General features: G+C 36.2%; 2 protein-coding genes, 1 long non-coding RNA gene and 1 pseudogene across 7 annotated transcripts in view; 1 reads left to right on the top strand and 3 right to left on the bottom strand.

Moving 5' to 3' along the window:
• Positions 1-747: 747 nt before the first annotated feature.
• Positions 748-2569, top strand: LOC137748310 (zinc finger CCCH domain-containing protein 20). Its single transcript, XM_068488448.2, has one exon. It carries the CDS (start codon positions 800-802, stop codon positions 2015-2017), a length of 1218 nt encoding a protein of 405 aa, XP_068344549.2. The 5' UTR covers positions 748-799; the 3' UTR covers positions 2018-2569.
• Positions 2570-9200: 6631 nt separating this feature from the next.
• LOC137746992 (putative disease resistance protein RGA3) lies at positions 9201-16057 on the bottom strand. Of its 5 annotated transcripts, none has more exons than XR_015958586.1 (5): positions 14805-16057; positions 10565-12906; positions 10303-10470; positions 10035-10121; positions 9201-9920 (listed from the first exon to the last, which is right to left on the bottom strand). XR_015958586.1 is itself a non-coding variant. In XM_088689389.1 (4 exons), the coding sequence occupies exons 1-4, from the start codon at positions 15939-15941 to the stop codon at positions 9657-9659; spliced, it is 3708 nt and encodes a 1235-aa protein (XP_088545515.1). In that variant the 5' UTR covers positions 15942-16057; the 3' UTR covers positions 9201-9656. The 5 variants fall into 5 exon arrangements, 3 of the variants coding, with proteins under 3 accessions (XP_088545515.1, XP_088545519.1, XP_088545523.1); XR_015958587.1 differs by having other exon boundaries at positions 9736-9798; XM_088689389.1 differs by lacking the exon at positions 10303-10470 and having other exon boundaries at positions 9201-9798.
• A 3364-nt stretch (positions 16058-19421) lies between these two features.
• The window catches only part of LOC148698820 (uncharacterized), an 8026-nt gene continuing 6158 nt past the window's right edge, over positions 19422-21289 (bottom strand). The window contains exons 9-10 of the long non-coding RNA XR_015958589.1: positions 19941-20027; positions 19422-19827 (exon numbers count right to left, since the gene is read on the bottom strand). This is a non-coding gene — a long non-coding RNA (uncharacterized LOC148698820). The remainder of the gene's footprint in view (positions 19828-19940; positions 20028-21289) is intronic.
• The window catches only part of LOC148698821 (uncharacterized), a 3079-nt pseudogene continuing 2246 nt past the window's right edge, over positions 20457-21289 (bottom strand).

The following is a 21289-nucleotide window of genomic DNA, read 5'->3' as shown; positions in this document are numbered from 1 at the left end:
TCTTAAAAAAAATCCAAAAGTTTTTCACAAAAAGAGGATCCAGAAGCTTCTTGTTTGTTGTGAATTTATTCGGAGTTTTCTATTTTAAATTTATTTTGTTCCCTCTATTTTTCTGTTGTTTTATTTTTTTTGTCGGATCATTATGCTGCTGTTTTAAATCCTTTTATTCTGATTCACACACTCTCCACCGCCATCGGAATTCCAAGGGCCTAGCAGTAATAAAGTGTCGGATCAGGATCTTCTCATGAGCTTAGGAGGTTTGCGTAAATTACACGGTTCATTGAATTTGATCAAATGATTACAAATAATTTTTTTTTTTTAAAATTATAATAATTGTAGTCGTTAGATTTTGATCCAACAGTCTGTGTGATTTGATCAGAAACTCAGTCTCTTAAACGCAGGGGAGGATCTTGATCCATAAAATGTCCCGTCCAATGATCATCAAACAGCATGTTCATCCCATTCAGCTCACCTTCAAATCACCACCATCCACGTGGCAACGAAATCAACGCTAATGAACCTCAGCCGGTTGCGCGGGCCACGTGGAGAACAAAGGTCTAGCTGTCAGAACCCAACCGAACAGCCCAGTGACCGAGAAACTCCCCGTACGTTTCTTTTAACCGCGTGATAACTGGTGCAGCAGCTCCTAGAATTTTTAACCCAACCACGGTTAACCCACAGCTTGGTTAACCCAACCACGGTTAAAAACCCACTCGGTTTTTGGTAGTTTATAAACCCACACCTTACTCATGTTCCCCCAAACACCGCCATTCACACTCCAAAAAAAACCACTGAAAAAATGATGCTCGGAGAACCGCACCGTCCTAATCCAACGGTCCACGTCCCACCGTGGCTTCAGCTGGACGATCCTACGGGCGAGATGTACTCCCCGTACCCGCTCAGCGGGGTCTCCGTTAACTCCGACGGCAATGCAAGCGGCGCTGACTTCAACAGCCCGTACTATCTCGACGAAGCACTAACGACGCTCCAGCGCTTCTTGCCGTCCAACGAGACCGACCTGGACTCCGACTCTGACATTTCTGGCCGCGAATCCGACGCGCCGGTCGACGCCTACTCCTGCGACCACTTCAGGATGTTCGATTTCAAGGTCAGGAGGTGCGCACGTGGAAGGTCACATGACTGGACCGAGTGTCCGTATGCCCACCCGGGTGAGAAGGCCCGGCGGCGCGACCCGAGGAAGTATCACTATTCGGGTACGGCCTGCCCCGATTTCCGAAAAGGTCATTGCAAGAAGGGCGACACGTGTGAGTTCGCGCACGGGGTTTTCGAGTGCTGGCTCCACCCGGCTCGCTACCGCACTCAGCCGTGCAAGGACGGCACCAGCTGCAAGCGGAGGGTTTGTTTCTTTGCTCACACGCCGGAGCAGCTTAGGGTTTTGCCTCAGCAGAGCCCCAGAGGAGGAGCCAACTCGCTCAACTCGGCCGAGTCGTATGACGGGTCGCCGCTGAGGCAGGCGATAGAGGCCGCTGCCGCTTCGTGCGTGAAAACGATGCCATTCATGTCCTCCCCGCCGGAAGACTCGCCGGATGTGTCGCCGCCGATGTCTCCGATGGGCCGGACAATGAGCCGGTCTCTCGGGTCGAGCTCGATAAACGAAATGGTGGCTTCCCTGAGGAACTTGCAGCTCGGAAAGGTCAAGTCTTTGCCCTCTTCTTGGAACGTTCAGCTGGGAGGATCTTCCGGATTCGGGTCTCCAGTATCTTCCGGGTTCGGGTCTCCGTGCTCTTCCGGTTTCGGATCTCCACGCGGGTCCATGCTCCGACCCGGATTCTGCAGCCTGCCTTCAACGCCAACCCGGGTCCCGGTCCGTTCCGGAATCGGGTATTTGGATTTGTGCGAGGAGGAGCCTGCAATGGAGAGGGTGGAGTCTGGAAGGGGGCTGAGAGCCAGGATGTTCGAGAAGCTGAGGGAGGAGAATTCGTTGGGCCGGGTCGACCCGGGTCCGAACTGTACCGGTGCCCCGGATGTTGGGTGGGTTTCTGAGCTGGTTCAGTGAATTGAAGGATTACTTGTCTGATAACTTGTTACTATGATGACGATTCTATTTGGGGTACTTGATTCCGGTGGCCTCTAAATATTTTGGGTCTCTCTCTCTAGAATATGTGAACAGTGCATGAATGGGGAGAGAAAGGTGGGAGTTTGACTTTGAAACCAAAGTCAAGTTGGAAGAATTTGAAGATTACGTTGTTTTGTGCAGGTGTTTTTGGAGAAACAGAAGCAGTGGGATGTGTTCTGTCGGAGAATAGTAGAATCTATGTCTTTTTGGGGGGATTATCTATGAGATTAAGGAGAAGTAGATAAATTTTAAGGACGGTAATTAAGAAAAGAATTGGTCTTTTGTTGTTGTGTAGTTGAAGAAGTGGACAGCGGAAGATCATCATATCCCTCATTTGCTGTTGTTAATTATGGTGTTTTAAGGATAATTACTACCATCCCCACTTACTCATCTCTTATCAAATCATTGTAAAAACTTATGCCTCTTTCTTATGAGGAATGTAATGCTCTCTTTTGTGCTAATGCAATTATTAATGTAAATTATCATTTTATCTAGTTCTACAGTGTTGTGCTCCTCGTTCATCTGTGGTTGGATTTCTGAATTTTTTGTCAGCAAAATCTCAGTTGGCTGTTGTATGTAATTTTTACAGTATGGTAATGGTAGTTTGGGAACTACATCACTTCTGCAGGAAAGATTGGGTTTAAATGGAAGTTGGTAAAAAGACCCCCTTGTTGGGAACTTCGGAGAAAGTCTTTGGATTATGGGCACAGCCATGCCGCCTCACCCTTCCCCCCAAATCCAAAGCTACATGCATTGATCCATTAATCCTCGCTTGCGGTCAATGCATATTGCTTGGGCATGTGTTCAAAAAAGTGACTCACTTGTTTGAATAGTTGACATGTCACGATTATCGGTACTTATAAGAATTTTTTCAATTTCTCGTGCCGGTTAATTTACAAAGTGAATCACTTGTTTGAATTGTGGCATGTTACGACTGTTGGTATTTATAAGAATTTTTTCAATTTCTCTTGTGCCAGTTAATTTACGTTTGAGTTTGGAAATTTCTAATATACACCATTAACTCTATATAAATTTCTAACATCCTAAAAGTTTTATCACAATCAAGTGTACTACAATATTAGATCCTTTAAATAGCACATTCTACTCCACCATAGAACTCAACTGAGCCAAAAAATTACAGTAGAACGTTACGGTAAAAATTATGATATGCACTTTAAAATTTTAATTTTATACTCTCGTAAGAGTATTTAATTTTCTGAAGTTAGAAAATTTGGAAACATGCGTAAGAGTTTTTACTTTTTAAGTTAGAAATTTTGAGTGCATAATTAAAAAATTTAGGATGTCAATAAAATTTTTTTAGAATTTTTCAAACAAAGATCTAACTGTACCAGATCTTTTGGAGCACGCAAGAATTTTTGTTGAGAAAAAAATAAAGAGAGAGTCTACGAAATTCCAGTCTCCATACTCGACGTCTTTGAAATTGTGGGACATAGAATTGGAAATCAATGGGAAAGGAAATCTCTGGCAAAGAAAATAATCGTATTGACTTAAGGGGAAATCAATATAATCGCTTACAAAGAACAAAGCTATTTTCTCCTTCTTCCTTAAGGATTGAGGATCTTAGGGATTCTTACATCTTAATTATTCATCGAACATTATACGGTTAAAAATTATTTAAATTTTATTATTTAAAATTAAATATAAATAGTATTTAATGAAAACTGATCGTACAATATACGATAAACAGTTAAGATGTATGAATATCTAAGATCCTCATAAAGAGGATCCGGAGAGGTTCATCATCCCTTGGTTATTGGTTTTATCTTTTTACTATACTATATTGTTTAGTCTTGGATTTAGCCCTTCCAACACGCAGTGGTCTGAATTTGTGCTCTTGACTTTTATGTAGTCTTGGCGTGTTTCCACCGTTGGATTTCTGTTTACAAGACTTGTGAGTGTTAGAGTTTTCTGATCCGACGGTGAAAGATTCGTCAATAATACGATGGGTTTTAAGTCATTGATTTGGACCTGGATAATTACTTATGATTTGATTTTGAACGTATGGAGTAGGGTTTGTTGGAAGTATATTATTGGAGATGGTATAATGACAGGACACTAATAATAATTTCTGGTGTAATTTGTTAATTTTCTGAGTATTTCACTGACTTTTTGGAAGGCTGGCTCGTGGAGGAAGCTGCTTTTGGCTTTTTATTACTTCTTGAAGTGTAAGGATCTTCGTCGGATCATTTTCTTGAATATCTTAAGAATTATGTGATCGTAATTGTTTATCGTATATTGTACGGTCAATTTTCGTTAGATACCATTTATATTTAATTTTAAATTTTAAATTTTAAAATAATTTCTGATCACATGATGTATGATGAACGGTCACGATCACATGATTCTTAGGATCCCTAAGAAAATGATCCTGCAACGATCCTTTTCCCTTCTTGAAACTACCCGCTTCGGATTTGAATTTACCAAAAACAACTTTCAGCTGTTAACTGCAATATATGCGGCTGATAAGAGATATTAAAACACCTCGTAATGAAAAAAATCTTGTATAAAGACACTTTGATCACGTCATCTATAAAGTTATTTAGTGTAAGAGCTTTTCTGATACGTTCAAGCTGATGACATGCAGAAAAAATATGTGTGGTATGTATTTTGGTTTCATCGCACTTGATGCATATTTTATTTGATGTGATTGTTGTCTTAATTACATAGTTATATTTAAGTTTAACCTTCTTATAAAAAAATTTCTCTTAAAGTGAGATTCTTTAATTTTTTTGTTATCGTATTTTTTTTACATAATATTTTATAATATTAACACTAAAATTATATAAAAAAATAAAATGTCAGATATTACATAAAGAAACAATTTATGTTTGCTAACAAACAAATAAGAGGAGATTCAAGTTCCATCTCCAGTGCCATTTTCTTCTTCCTTGTGTCATGGACAGCGATACTGATTGCCAACAGGGTCCTCCCCGGAATCTTTTGATGAAGATTTCAGAGATTCGTAAATTATGTTTGTTTATCGTATATCGTACGATTAACTTTTATCAGTACTTTTTATGTTTATTTTTAAATAAAAATATTTAAAATGATTTTTGACTGCACAATGTACGATAAACGGATACGATTCACGAATTCCTAAAATTCTCATAAAGAGAATCCGGACTCTACTTGTTGAACCTAGCGGCACGGAGTTTAAGAATTAGACTTGAACAATTCTAATTAGTAGCTTATTCTGCTGCCAAACTTGTACAAATCAAAGGCTTCAATTTCTCTTTCGTACAAATTAAGTACTCAAATTTCTTGGTTCGTAGACTTTGGGAAAAGATGCAAATTCATGAGTCATACCCTATAGGCCGCATCACATGAGAGTGTCACCATGCATCTGCATGCTTGCCACGTGTATGCTTTGTGGCGCCAAACATCAATTTTGTTCAATGTCGCCTTTGCTAACCTCTTGGGAAGGCAAGTTTTGGAACCTACGGTCCTGAATTTCTCTCAATTATCTAGGCATATGCCACACAGAGGTAGATTGTCTGCCTTTTAGTTTGGATGCTCTTTCCATTCTTTTTTATTTGTACGATCACGATTAAGCCATATTAATATTTTATATTTTTATTATTTTTTGTCTTATTATCTTTATTAAAAAATCAATATAAAATGTTGATATGGCTTAACTGTGATCGCTCAAAATAAAAGAAGATGAGAAGGGCACCCAAACAGAAGGACAGACAATCTACCATCTATGCCACACACTGACCCGCCAGATTATTCTCAAAGAATATCCAATTTAGGGTACAAATAAAAATATAAAAAAAAATACCACATTTAGTATTAAAAAAATCACCCGTGTAGCAAATAGCATTATTAATAATATAGGACCACATAAAAATATATATGAACCTATCGAGGAATTAAAGAAAATCAGGTATGTTTGGCCTGCCATATGTAAATTGACATGTTTGGCTTCTAGCATTGGAAGAAAGAAATTGTGTAACTGGAGTTGTAAATTCCATTTTCAATCGAATTTAATCATTTAAAAATATTGCCGACAAGAGAAGTACTATGATCAATCGCTCATATTCATGTGTCAAATTTATATTTACTATTTACAAAGTGTCATTATTAGTTTATGCATATGCATGCGTACATTCCTCCTGGTCATTTTTGCTTTGTAAATACTATAAACATGAAGTACGCCTTGACAATTAATTTTTTTTATGGTAATTTATTTCATTTTTACTTCTCGATTCTATTTTATTAAAAATGTAAAAAAAGAAAGAATATTAAAGATAAGAGAGCACGAAAATCATTTTAATTTGCTCGTTGTCAATATCAGTTTAAGTCCACTGAAATCTACATTATCAAAGAAAATTTTGACATGGGGTCCATTTTTAACCAAAGGCAAAGTGAATATATAAATAAAATAATGTTGTTGGTGTGTATACTTGAGTTATAAATTCCATCTTCCATCGAATTTAATTATTTGAAAATATTGCCGACAAGAGAAGGATTATGATCAATCGCTCTCATCCATACGTCAAACTCATTTTTACTATTTACAAAATGTCATTATTAGTTTTCTTATATGCATACTTACGTTTATCTTGACGGTTCTTGTTTTGTAAATACTCTAAATATGAAGTACGACTTGACAATTAATTTTTTTACGATAATTTATTTTATTTTTGCTTCTCAGTCCTGTTTTATTAAAAATGTTAAAAATAAAGAATATTAAAAATAAAATAAAAAGCACGAAAATCATTTCAATTTGCTTGTTGTCAATATCAGTTTATGTCCACTGAAATCTCCCTTATCAGATAAAATTTAGACATGGGGTCCATTTTTAACCAAAGACAAAGTGAATATATAAATAAAATAATATTGTTGGTGTGCGTGATTGTCAAAGACCATCGGAGAAAGAGGAGGAAGAAATTGAGTAATTATGTAGTCTTATATCCCAGCAAATTGAGGTTACCGTCAAACCAAGTCACTAATGAAATCGAGTTAGTAGTTGCCAGTCGCTATCGTGCGCCGATGGGTTCGAAAGCCAAACTTTTGGATTCAGCAGTACCAATTAATATATTTCCAGTCTGATGTGTTTACATAGTTTAATTTATTATGCTGAAAGCATGAGTACGATGGTGACAGAATGGACTAAAATTCAAGAAATTATTTCAAGTTATGACTACAAATATTGATGACATGTGCGCTAGCAGTGAATTACTAAACAAGACTAAAACATGAACTACAACCTGAAAAGAATTAACTAGAATTCATGTATGAGAGAACCAAGAAGAAAAGCATACCTGCAGCAGTTCCAGAACTTGAAGCCATGACACCAAGCTTTTCAGTGAACCTTCTCTTCTCTCTCAGATGATCAAGAACTCGACTTACAAATAGGTTTAAGTCCCAATATGAGCGTGTGTTCTATGAGAAGAGAGACCACTATATATATACATATAGTCTTTTCCATAACAGATAGGATTCCCTATTAAAATCCTTATAGGAAACAAATACTTGTTTCTTTGTTCCATAAGAACTGATCTCAATGCTATACAAAATCCTTCTTTGTCAAGGATCATCATTCCTCTTATTAACAAGACTTTTCTATCAAACTGAATACATATAGCCGGTCCCAAAACTTCTCTATCTCATACTCATATTCTTACAATGTGATCAAAGAAACTGAGATCCTGTTTGAATTTCTATGTTTGGAGTCGACGGACTCGAAGATCCAGACTAGTCATTTTAAATTTTATGGCCCTCATTAGCTCATTTTACTGGCTCATCTCACACAAATCAAGGTTCTGAATCTCTCTTTTGAACAATCCGGATCTTTGAGCTTTGAGCAAAGGAGTCCGAAGACGATCTTAACACAAAGGGCAGGGTCACATGCATGACATGAATGGTGGTAACCACCTATTTGCCTTTAGATTGCTGCAAATCCGGATTCAAAAATTGGTCTAATTTGCAGTTAATTACTAGTTGTATTGATCAATAATTGTGTGCCTATTTGTGAGAAGAGAAAATCTAACACAAGCACCAGTTGTCTACTGAATACATGCTCTTAACTACTACAGTTATAAGCTCATTTTGCGGCCAATGTTCGACTCTCGTTTTTTTTTTAACCATGAATAGTTTGGAACTTTCGATCAGATGGGAAATTGAACACCTTATGCATCACTGAAATGAAACATACTATTTGCTCCTCAAGAGGCTATTTTCCCATCAATGTGATAGGCTATAAAAGTTTGATTGATGGCATTGAAATTTTGAGAGAGTGAAGAATTGGACCGGGAGGGAGGAGATTTTTCATAGAGTAGAGCCAAATGAGTTGGATATTGTTCAAGGCTGGAAGGCCAACTAATTCATATCATGTTCAGTTTCATGCCATTGCCAATCATATTTTCATATTAAAACCCTCTCAACTTTTATGTATGTCGTTAGATATTACATTTGGTATTTTAATGAGTTATTTTATCTGTATGTGCCATATTATAATATGTAAGAGAGAATGACTCTTATGTGTGAGAAGTCAAGTAGTGAGTAATGTTTTATGCCATTGGCAATCCGTTATCGGTTATTATATCAGTGAGACAACAAATGCATGAAACTTGTGCAATTTAGCCTGCTTTTGAAATCATTTTCAAATGAGAGACATCATATTCGACTCACATAAATGATAAATTTGATAACTTTTTTGTTGAAAAAAAATGTGTTTGTTACTTAATTGTTATATGTTGAATGTCGAGTTTCTATTAGAAAATATTCTTGTATATAAAAGGAAAACAATTTTAATTTCATTATGTATACATGTCAATTTGATCAAATGGCTACTATTTGGTGTTTTAATTACAAATGCATGAAACCTGCGTGCTTCCTCAAACACCAACATTGACCATTCTCTCCTTCTCATTAAAAAAAAACTATTCACTACATCTTTATTTGTTATTTTTCATTAAAACTAAAGTTTTTTTTTTTGAACAACTAAAGTTTTTTTTTTTTTTTTTAACTTTTCATTAATTTTCTTTTAATAAAATAAAATAAATAAATATAGCGTCAGTCATACAAAGTCAAGCTTTCTAAACCTCTTTTATGGACAGATATGGATTTTATGGTTCGAAGCTCAACCAACAGGTAATTTGGACCACTTAAATCGAATTCGATAGTACTAATTAACTCATATGCTGCCTCACTTTACATAATCTAAAGACTTCAATGTCTCTTTCACACAAAGGGCCCAAATTTTCTGATGTTTAAGCTCTGAACACTAATGTCAGGAGGGGATCCAAATTCCTCTTTATTATCCATCTGTCAAATTTTCAACTGTTTGCTTTAGCTTGTTGTCCTAGTTTCTCTCTTCCTCATCCTCCTCTAGCTAGCGTTTGGAATCCGGCATCCGAATCACATGTCCATGCGGTCCTAGACACATTAAAGCTTACCTACTCTACATAATGACTCCACTCCCCTCTTCCAACACCTCCATGTTTCAGACGAAAGAATTTCTAGAATTTTATTCTCAATTTGACAAATTAACAATGTGAGATCCCACATCGCTCAGGGGAGGTGATCCTTAAATGTATATTCCCATCTCTACCTAGCACGAGGCCTTTTGGGAGCTCACTGGCTTCGGGTTCCATGGGAACTCCAAGCTAGAAAGATAGAGAGGAAAGAAATTCCAAGCTGGAAAGATAACCCGCTCTACCCATGACCAATTCACCACACAAGTCTCATTATCACTGGAAAAAAAAAACCATGGACAGACCAAAATCAGCTATTTTTTGCATCTAAGTTTCCGTTGTGCTGCGCTTGCTCTCCTCTCCTAATGCAATTCTCTTACTGGAATCCCTTCTTAAGTGAGCTGAAATACAAATCCAATTTATCTGTGATTAATGTATTCTAGATAACTTGACATGGTTTTATTTAAGGATGAAAGCTTTGAACAAAGAAGTTACATATTGACTAAACAGATTACCTTCCATAAAATTGGTCTAATAAAACTGTGTAAGTTGAGAGGACGTGCACACAGTGAGAAGAAACACAACCTTGTACAAAAGTACATCTGCACCATAACAAGTAACAACCATGCGCAACATGCCTTAGAACATATTTGAACATTATAACATATACAGAATAACCGCAGACTCGTAAACAGTTGCAAAAAAAATTAATGTTCTTCCACGAGGCTAAAATACAAGAGAAGAGAACAAATCATGAATTGCTGTTTCGGGAAAGAAACCTACACTTGACTCTGGGAAATGCGATAAATTTTACGCAACAGTAAAATTTGGATTGGCTTCCCCAGTGCCGATAGATACTTGAGATTCCCACAGCGGTGAATAGATAGATGGTCGATTCATGAGAGGTTCCGTCATCACTCTGGTAAGAGCCTTTTGAATCATCAATAAATACTGCAGAAAACGAGAGTGAATGAAGAATTTTGAACAAAATATACATGCATAATTGATTGGAGATAAAAATAAGGGCTCCAAAAATAAAAATTACCTCCGAAATGGAATGCGAGAAATCTTTGGCCATTCTGGGCCGCTGTCCATGACGCATCTTTCTTCCAGTTGGGGACACGAATAAATCACTAGGGTCTGCAATTTGGTTAGGCGTTGCATAGCTTCGACCGTAGGCAGATGCATCAGGTTCTCACATTGCCGAATTGCCAACTTAGTAAGAGATGTAAGGTTGCCCAACCACTCTGGAAGAGCCTCCAGACCATCGAATTTCCAAATTTCCAACATAGTTAGAGAAGCAGAGTGTTGAATTTGCTGAGGCAGAGACTTGAGCTTGGGCCACCCGTACAATCTTAATTCATTCGATGGGACCTGAAAATCCGGAAAAGAATCGAGCTCCTCGTAGAATGGACCGAGAGACAACTTTTCCAAACGAGATAGAGAGTGCAGCCCCTTGGGCAGATATTGTAATTTCCCACAATAAGATAAATCTAAAGAGGAAAGAGATTGTAAGCTGGACACATTGTGATCCGCCAGAGATATCAAATTGTCGCAGAAGTCGACCCTTAATTCAGTGAGGGACGTGAGGTTGTCCAAACCGGGAATAGCCTCTAGATTAGGGCAATTGCTGACACTCAAATGGGTAAGAGATGTGCAGGATGCAAGCCCACTCGGTAGACTTATTAATCCATCACAGTCCCAAATAATCAACTTAGTGAGGGACGTGAGGTTGTCTAAACTGGGAATAGCCTCTAGATTAGGGCAATCGCTTATTACCATATGCTCAAGAGAGACGGGGGTTTGTAGCCCATGACCCGACAAAGTCCTCAAATTTCGACAATTATAAATATCCAGTGTGCGAAGACTAGTACAAGAATGGAGCCCACTCAGTATACTTGTGAATCCATCGCAGTCTTCAATTCTCAATTCACGGAGGGATGTGCAACCGTTTAAAGACAAGTCCCCCTTGAGAGTAGTGCACCTCTTAATAACCAAATCACGGAGTGAGGGCAGACTCTGAATTGAAGTGCATCTTAGCTTTGGGCAACCAACTATTTTCAACTCCTGAAGAGATTGGGATGGTGAAATTTGGAAGGATTCTAGATTGCCGCAATCATCAATGTTCACCGTCTCAAGCGAGGGGCAATATTCTAACCCACAACACAAGCTCAACAATTTCTCACATCTCCTAATTATCAAATGACGGAGATTGGTTACTCGACAATTTCTCATCATCCAAGATGCAAATTTAGTACCCTTGAATTCCTCAATCGTCAAGCTTTCTAAGTTGGGGTGCGGTTGAAGTCCTTCAAGAATATCCTCGTCAAGAAAATTGCCATTTCTTTCTTCCCCCCATTTTAATATCAATTTTCGTAGGTTTGCCTTTTCCACTAATTTTGATTTCATTGCTTCTTCCTTGTCCCTCACAAATTCCAATGATCCAATAACTAATTTCCCTTTCAGTTCATTTAACCCACCTAGCTCATCAAGTCTATGACGCCTTGCTCTATCCAATTTAAAAGAAGGTAGCGTTTGCAGATGAGTCAATCTTGTCATCCCAAATGGAACTTCCACATCCTTGAAATCAACATGTCTTAAGTTGATCAAATTTTCCATTTCCTTAGGAAACGTTTCAAGCATGTATGTACACATTTTTAACGTCTGAAGATTACAGAGCTTGCCAATAGATTTGGGGAGTTCTTTTATTCCTGTCCGAGAAATGTTAAGATACCTCAAGCGTTTCAACTTTCCAATTGAATTGGGCAACTCCTCAATTTCGGCATCGAATAAATTCAACATCCGTAAACCCTTAAACCTTTGAAAGGTGTTACTAGAGACCTTGCAATCAACAAACAGCGACCGCAATCTCTCAACACTCCCTTTTGGAATTCTTTCAATTGTAGTGGAAGAAATATGCGCAACATGCTGAATCTCAATTTCATCATCATCCATCTGATCCAAGTCTCGTGTCAAGCTTTCAGATTTGAATGCTTTTTCTGCAAGATCATGCACCAGATCATGCATCTTGCATTTCGTAATAATGCCGTACTTATCTTCTCTAGCATCTTGAAATAAGGAGTTTTGCAATAGAATATTAAAATAGTCATTGCCTATATCCTCCATACTTATGTTGGGAGAAGAATGGAGATATCCTTGAGCCATCCAGAGCTGGACCAAGTCATCTTTTTCAATTTCAAAATCTTTCACAAACATTGAGCAATATGCAAAACATTGCTTCAATGATGACGGTGTTAAATTATCAAAACTCAACTTCAAGACCGACATGATTTTCTGATCTTCATTTGGTAATTCCCATATATTACTTTCTAGAATTGACGACCATTCACGCCTACTATTTTTAGAATGCATTAGGCTTCCTAAAACCTGTTGATACATAAGTTAGTTAGTTTCTATATATTTTATAATATAAAAAGGTGATTAGCAAAATAACAATCCCAAATTATAGCTTCATTGAATTTTGAATAGAGTGATGAGCAAAACAAAGATGCATTAAACTCAACTTCGTTTTGTATCGATCAGAATTGCAAGATTGCTCTCCAATATTTTTGCTTGTTAGAAGAGAAATACCAAGGAGACTTGCGAGCCAAGTAAGAATTAGTCTTGGAATTAAACTCAAGGATACTTGGTTAGATCATTTAAATATAAGTGTTAATTTAGTACTTATGATAACCGAGTAATTGAACAATTTGTAACAATGCACTAGGAAGGTAGTATTTTGAAGGAGCGTTTTGATCCACATTTTTTATAGCGAACTATAAAGAAACATTAAATTTACACAGCTGCATGGTGAGCATAGAGCGAACTATTCTTTCGCCTTTTATTAAAGAAACACTAAATTTGATCCAACAGTTATACGACTTCAGATTTGGGTGATCTTTTGTAGAGATGATATTTGAGGAAAGACATAAAAATAGACGGTTAAATCGTTGAAATATACAAACATATATATATATATATATATATTATAAACAAATTGATCCTTTAAAAGCTCATTATTATGTTTTTCATGCAATTTTCTTTTTAAAATGTTCGGCCAAAATTAAATATACCAAGTTAAGGTTTTTTATAAGGGCGATTCTGTTGATTATTTAATTGTACTTATATTAGCAAACTAAAACGTTTTAAGTTCAACTCATATGAATGAGGATAACGTTTTGAATTTGTTTGAGTTTGAAATCATACTCAAACATGACCTAGCCCAATTCCCGTTAAGAGTAGAATAGTAAAAATCATAGTCATACATTACCCTAATTCTGCAAACTAATCCTTTATGGAGAAAGCCACCAATCTATGTCTTCGATTGGCGACCCATTTTTGTGTGTAATTAATGTCTCATATTACAAACTTATTTATGAACTACTCCTTAATCGTTTAATACCTATTTTAGGTAAACGTATTTGACAAAACCGAGATGTTTTTTTTTCCCATTCGATTGATTAATTCAATATGGGATATTAGAGTAATGCTAGAGAGACCAACTACTTCAATCATATTCATAGACCACATGATGTGTTAGTTGATGGTTGGACTCATTATTCAAATCATTAAAGAAAGAATCCAACTATCAATCGCTACATCATGCGGTCTACAAAATATGGTTTCCCTACTCCCTAGCATAAAATTGCAAAGAGAAACTTGACATGAAAAACAATTTGGGTCATAATCGTTATCAATTAGCATCATCTTTCTCTATGATTAAAACAATTATGCTTTAATGACACTTGGATTAAATCTTATTGGGTTTGAGAGTCCTGTTTTCCTAGACTTCAATGACTAAGAAAATGATTGTCACTCACCGTTAGAACTTTAATCCAATGGTAGAGGAAAAATACAGCAAAAAATTTAAATGAGCACCAACCATTAGATTAAGATCGAATGGTGGGTGACCATCATTTTCTTGGTAATTGTATTATAGGAGAACAATTCTGTTGGGTTTGATAGGGTTTCTTCTGTTTGTGTAGTTAATTTGCTATTCAATCGTATTGACCTCAAACCTCTGTGGCTAAAAGAAATAGAGGATTCAAAGCCGAGTCTATGTTTTCTCCTTTAAGAAAATTTAGAGTAATACTGTTGATGTAATCAAATTTACTCCCTTATTTGTATAGTTTATACTTTAACATTAGTTTATACGACTTTATGCATAACATTTTTTTATATAGCATTCTTTTATTCGTCGTCTTAATCCATTTTTTTATATATTTATGTTACTAAAATAAAAAACCAAATAAAAGATAGCAAGGGGGAAATGACAATAGACATACCTTTGCCACCAATGGTACACCGGCACACTTTTCAGCTATCGCCCTTCCAATGCCCTCTTGATCTGAATCTAGAGAACGAGCATTACCATTTGGTAATGCTTCACCCTTTAATATGGACCAGCAATCCTCCTTTGACAGGAGCTCCAAATCACACTTCGGCATTGTCCCCGTGGTTGATGCAACCATAGCACTGCGGGTTGTAACGATGGCAATGCTTCCGGGACCAGAATTGAGCATCGACAAACAATCCGTAAAACTGCTCCATAAATCCTCATCTTCATTCCAAACATCATCGAGTATCAGCATATATCTCTTCCCTGTCAACCTTTCTTTGAGGTTATTCAGCAATGCTTCCTGACTTGTAAATCCTGTCCTGTTCGAGTTAAGGGATTCTAACATCCGATTTAGAATCGAATTAACGTCAAAAGGGTTGGATACACACACCCACATTTTTTCCTGGAAATGTCCACCAATGGCATCATCGTTGAATATTGATTTTGCCAAAGTCGTCTTTCCGAGTCCTCCCATTCCCACAATGGCCTTAACTGAGAGGTACTCTTCCTGATTCTTGGACTCGATCAAGGTTGCAATGATATTCGACACAGTCTTCTCCCTTCCAATGATCTTCTCATCCTGACGGAAGCTTGAGACGGTTTCTCTGTTGCTCATAATTGGAGGAGGGGTTTGATCTACTCTCCTTGCAACCAAGTGAATCCGAGATGCATCACCCTTGAGAACCGCCAGTGACGCGTTGATGTTCTTAATCTTGTGTGCCATCTTTTGACGAAATAAAATGGGATTGGAGAGCGAAAAGAAGTTAAGTACCTTCTTCTTCATGTGGTTTTGAATTTCTGCTTTACGACGGAGAACTTCGTAGTTGATGTCCGCCAAGACGTCATCGGCATCATGAGCTACGTCTTTCAGTTTCTTGACCCAGTTTCTGACTGCCACGCCCCGATCATGTGGTTGGTGGGCAACATCGCCTAAGTACTCTTCAATTTCCTCTAACGATACAGCAAGCTCAGTTGCTTCTTTTTTGAATCCTCGGAAAAGACCGATTTCTTGAGCAGCAACTGAACCGACCGACTTCAGTATTCCCTCCACCGGGTAAGTGATGATACCTTGTAGCACATCCATACTCGTGCGACAAAGGGAGATTAGAGAGTAGTAGAAGGCAGAGAACTGGGAGAAAGCCAAGGAAGGACACAAGAAGAGCGAATAAGATGAATGAAAGGCACAATAATTCAAGAAAATGTGGTAAAAGAAGAATGCTGATTTAACGAAAAACTCACGGTAATATTTATTTTAATGAAAAAATATATTTTTATATTAAAAAGTTAATCCTAATACTATTTACTTTACTCTTTATTTTTACATTTTACTCTTCTCAAAAAGGACCTTATAATTGACGCCACTTTACACCTGCGAGCGTCATCATAGTGTTCAAGAGCAATATTAACCCTTCTTATCAGCAAAGATTCTTTCTAAACAACTTTATTCAATAGTGGAGGCCGACTTTAATAAAGTAATGAGGATTGAATTGAAAGGACAAAAAAGAATATCATGTTATTTAGTAATATGATTTAATGATTTTTTTATTTATTTGTAAGTAAGAAATATTAGATTCGATTCTTATCAATGATAAAATTGAACAACATTATTGTTAAACTCACACATTTTCTCTTAATGAAGGTTATATCATTTATGGAAGAAAAAAATAAAAATATAAACCCATTTTATTAGCAAATATGCTCTAAAAATTAATTATCTGTCATTATTCATATAAAAGCTAAAAAGATAGAAGATGATAGGACCCCTATAATTGATGCCACTTTACACTTGTGAACTTGGCTTGGTGAGTATGAGCACTTTTCACGCAGTGACTCATTTATTGGATTAAATTATTTTGATTAGTCAATATTTATTGGAGATGGATTGTTTGCTTTTCCATTTTCATACTTTTTTCATACCTTCCTGTAATGTGTGGTCACGGTTAAGTCACATTAATATTTTATATTAATTTTTTTTATAGAAATAATAAAACAAAAATTAATAAAAATAAAAAATATTAACGTGATTTAACTGTGACCACATAAACAGGATGACATGGATAAAGTATGGAAACCAACCCGTGGATTTTAGTCAGGACTCGGTGCTGATGACTATTCAACCCTACCCGGTCCTGTCACTTCATCTTCAACATGATTTCGCATAGGCAATGATATTTACATATTTAACTCTACTTTTCATTCTTAATTTTACTGAATGAATTGAAAGAGAATAATTATACAAAATTAACAAAAATGTGTTAGAAATAAAAATGATTGTGTAAATAAGACTTTCACATAAAATGTGTTTTCTTTTACACAATCGAACTAGAAACTTGTCTCTTATACATCAAATTGGCTAGTAATTTACATTCATGTTTTTACCTTTTTCATTGACTATGGTAAATCTAAACCAAACGAGAAAATGTGGTAGCTATTACAATCGAATGCTAGGAATTCGTCTCCAACACTACACATAAGCGTTTAAATTGGTTTGGTTTTAGCAGTTTATAAATACGTCAAATCCAACGAAATCAAACCAAACTAATTATAGTTTGATTTAGTTCAACCTAAAATTGCATTTTTTTCATTATAAAAGTCATACCAAACTTCTTAGATTGATTTTTATACGACGATATATGTACATAGCTAAAAGTTAAATCAAAACTTTTTGGATTGGGGTGTAGTATAAATTTGTATCGAACTCGTCATTCATGAAATTCAAACTTAAAACCTATTATTTATAAGTAAAAAAAAAAACCGTTAGATCATAATATTAAATGACAACCTCTTGGATGGTTTAGTTTGAACAATATTTCATACAACAATATATTTACATTAAATTGAGATAAAATGGACAAGAATGCTCTCCGGATCCCTATTTAGGAACTTCCACCACTATCTCTGAGAGCTTATTTAAAGATTTTAAAGAAATATTCGGATCTTTGAAAGAATATTGTTTTTTATGAAAAGTTGTTATAGTGTAATTTTCAGATTAATATAAAAACAAAAATATTGAAAAATTATTATTCATGTATGGAAAAACTAAAAAAATATCTCTACCTTAGCTTTCAACAATTAAAAAAAAAAATTACGTGAAAAACCAAAATGAAAATTTCACGTGGGTGGGATCAACAAACAAGGTAAAAGAAAAACCAGCTGGTGTGGGTCCCTTTTCTGCACAAAATCAACAGAGGCGCACTATACAATTTTCACATTTGAGATTTTTTTTTTGAAGTATTTAGCGAGATTTTATATATTGAAATACCTGTCGACCAAAAAAAATATTGGAATATTTTAAAGACTTTAATTTCGACTCTTAAAAAACTTTTTGCCTTCCTATTTAGAGATTGTACTATTATAAATATTTTGTTTAGGCTCTCCATTGGAGAGAGTCTAACATTACAAAAAAAGTGACTTTTGGTTTCTGGCTTTTAACTTTGAACTTTTGGTTTTAGTTTTTCAATATTTTCACGTAGAAATAGCATTATTAATATGGGAGCACAACAAATATATATGAACCTACAGAGAAATTAAAGAAAAACAGAGATGTTTGGTCTGCCATATGTAAATTGACATGTTTGGCTTCTAGCATTGGAAAGAAAGAAATTGTGTATACTTGAATTATAAATTGCATTTTCCATCCAAATTAAGTATTTAAAATTATTGCCGACAAGAGGAGTTTTGTGATTAGTCGCCTGCAGGTACGCGTAAACTCATATTTACTATTCACAAAATGTCATTATCGTTTTTGAGTGCATACGTACGATCCACCCGTCCATTCTTGCTTTGTAAATATTATAAACATAAATCACCATTATGAACGCATATGCCATGACAATTCTTTTTTTTTTAATAATTTATTTTATTTTTGCTTCTTTGATTGTGTTTTATTAAAATGTTAAAAAAGAAAGAGTATTAAAGATAGAAAGACAGCACGAAATTAATTTTAATTCGCTTGTTGTCAATATCAATTTACGTCCATTGAAATCGACATTATCAAAGAAAATTTTGACATGGGGTCGATTTATAACCAAAGACAAAATGAATATATAATTAAAATGTTATTATTGGTGTGTGTGATTGACAATGAGCATCGGAGGAAGAGATTGAGTAATTATGTAATATGATTGTGATATCACAGCAAATTCAAACAAAATCACTAATAAATTCGATTTAGTAGTTGGCAGTCGGCTATGGTGGGTGCGCCCATGGTTTCAAGTCTAATTTGCATTTTTTTATTACTAGTTGGCACGGTCACATGCATGACATGAATGGTGGTAACCACTTATTTGTCTTTTGATTGATGCAGATCCGATTAAAAAAAAATGGTCTTTCTAATTAGCATATTTTATTACTAGTTGTGTTGATCACTGATTGTTTGCCTATTTGTAAGGTTCATGAGTGTTGGAAGACAAAACCGAACACAAGATTTCAGTTGTAAGTACTAAATGTATGCTCTTAACCACTAGAGTTATAAGTTTCTTTTGTGCTCAATGTTCGACTCTCGTTCTTTCTAACCATGAATTGTGTGGACCGTTGGATCTGATGGAGAATTGGACACTTAGCATCATTGAAGTGAAGCGTGCTATTTGCTCCTCAAAGAGGCTATTTTTCATGCCGACCTTACGTGCAGATCAAATATAGCACGTTGGATCTAATTTGAACTACCGAAATCAAAACAAGTTTGGGGTGAAACCAGCTCACAATAAAACAAAGCTCATTGGTGGAACAGGGTCCGAAAAACCCGTATAATTCATGCGCACAACTCGAATATCTCATCCTTTTTTTTTTTTTTTTGGTCCGCAATGGATTTGGAATTCTCCATGATTGATGTCACCACACGAGTCTCATTATCACTGGAAAAAACAATGAAAATACTGAAATCTGTTATTTTCGCGTCCAAGTTTTCGTTGCACTGGGATTGATCTCCGCTCTTAATCCAAATCTCTTACTGGATTCCCTTCTTAAGTGAGCTGAAATACTAATCAAATTTATCTGTGATTAACGTATTCTAGAAAACTCGACATGATTTTATTCAAGGATGAAAGATTGAAGAAAAAAGTTACATATTGACTAAACAGATTACCTTCCACAAAATTGGTCTCATAAAACTGTGTTAGTTGAGAGAACCTGGACAAAGTGAGAAGAAACACAGCCTTCTACAAAAGTGTATCTGCACCATAACAACCATGCGCAACACGCCTTAGAACATATTCGAATGCACGTTGAATGTTGCAAGTTATACAGAATGGCCACGGACTGTAAACACTTGCAATTTTACTTCTAATTACACATAAAGGACTAAAAGCTTAATTTCCACAAAAGCCTAAAGTCCTGTTCCAAAAAATATTATGAAAGCAAAATAATTAATGTTCTTCCACAAGGCTAGATAGTCTATGATTTTGCAAACCAAATGGAACTAAGGAACAGATCATGAATTACTGTTCCGGGAAAGAAACCTATGTTGAATAAGAAGAGTATCCAAGATAACTCTAATGATCCCAAGAAGAAGAAAATAGAGCACACTCTTAAAGAAAGCTCACAAAACAAACTAATTAGCAAAACTTTTCTTATTTAGCTCTAGGCTTTGTTTCTCCTTGGATGATTTACAATGCTTGAGGACTTGGGTATTTATAGCAAACCAAATGAAAGCTACACCACACACTTACTTCACCTACAACATCCACCTACTTCACCTACAACCTCCACTTACTTCACCAACCTCACACACTTACTTCACCAACCTCACACACTTACTTCACTTACAACATCCACCTACTTCACCTACAATTGACATTGATTCTCAACACTCCCCCTCAATGTCAGCTCTCATTCTTTGCACTGTGCTGAGCAGACAGCGAAAATTTTCGAGCTTGCCTGTACTTAAACTTTTTGTGAACAAGTCCGCAACTTGATCATTCGTCTTGACCTGTCTCATCTCAATCTCTTCTTGTAGAACCTTTTCTCTGATAAAGTGGTAGTGCACTTCCACATGTTTAGTTCTTGCATGAAAGATTGGATTTTCCGCCAAGCGAATTGCCGATTGGTTATCACAGTACAATGGTACTGGATAATCTACTGGTTGATGTAGATCACTCATCAACTGTACCAGCCATGCATTCTCTTGAGCTGCCATTGCTGCTGCTCTATACTCTGCTTCTGTGGTTGACAAAGATACCGTTGGCTGTCTCTTGCTACACCAAGAGATGGTTCCAGAACCAAGCTTAAACACATACCCAGTTGTTGATCTCCTGGTGTCATGATCTCCCGCATAGTCAGCATCACAGTAACCAACTAACTTGCAGTCTTCACCTTTCTTGTACAAAAGACCATAGTCAATTGTACTCTTCACATATCTTAGTATTCGTCGAACTGCTTCCAAGTGAGGCTTCTTTGGATTTTTCATGTACCGACTCATCATACCAACTGCATAAG

Source organism: Pyrus communis, chromosome 2 (genome assembly GCF_041283825.1).
Source record: "Pyrus communis isolate YQ-2024b chromosome 2, ASM4128382v1, whole genome shotgun sequence".
NCBI classification, from domain to species: Eukaryota; Viridiplantae; Streptophyta; class Magnoliopsida; order Rosales; family Rosaceae; genus Pyrus; species Pyrus communis.
This window is presented reverse-complemented; position numbering and strand designations above follow the sequence as displayed.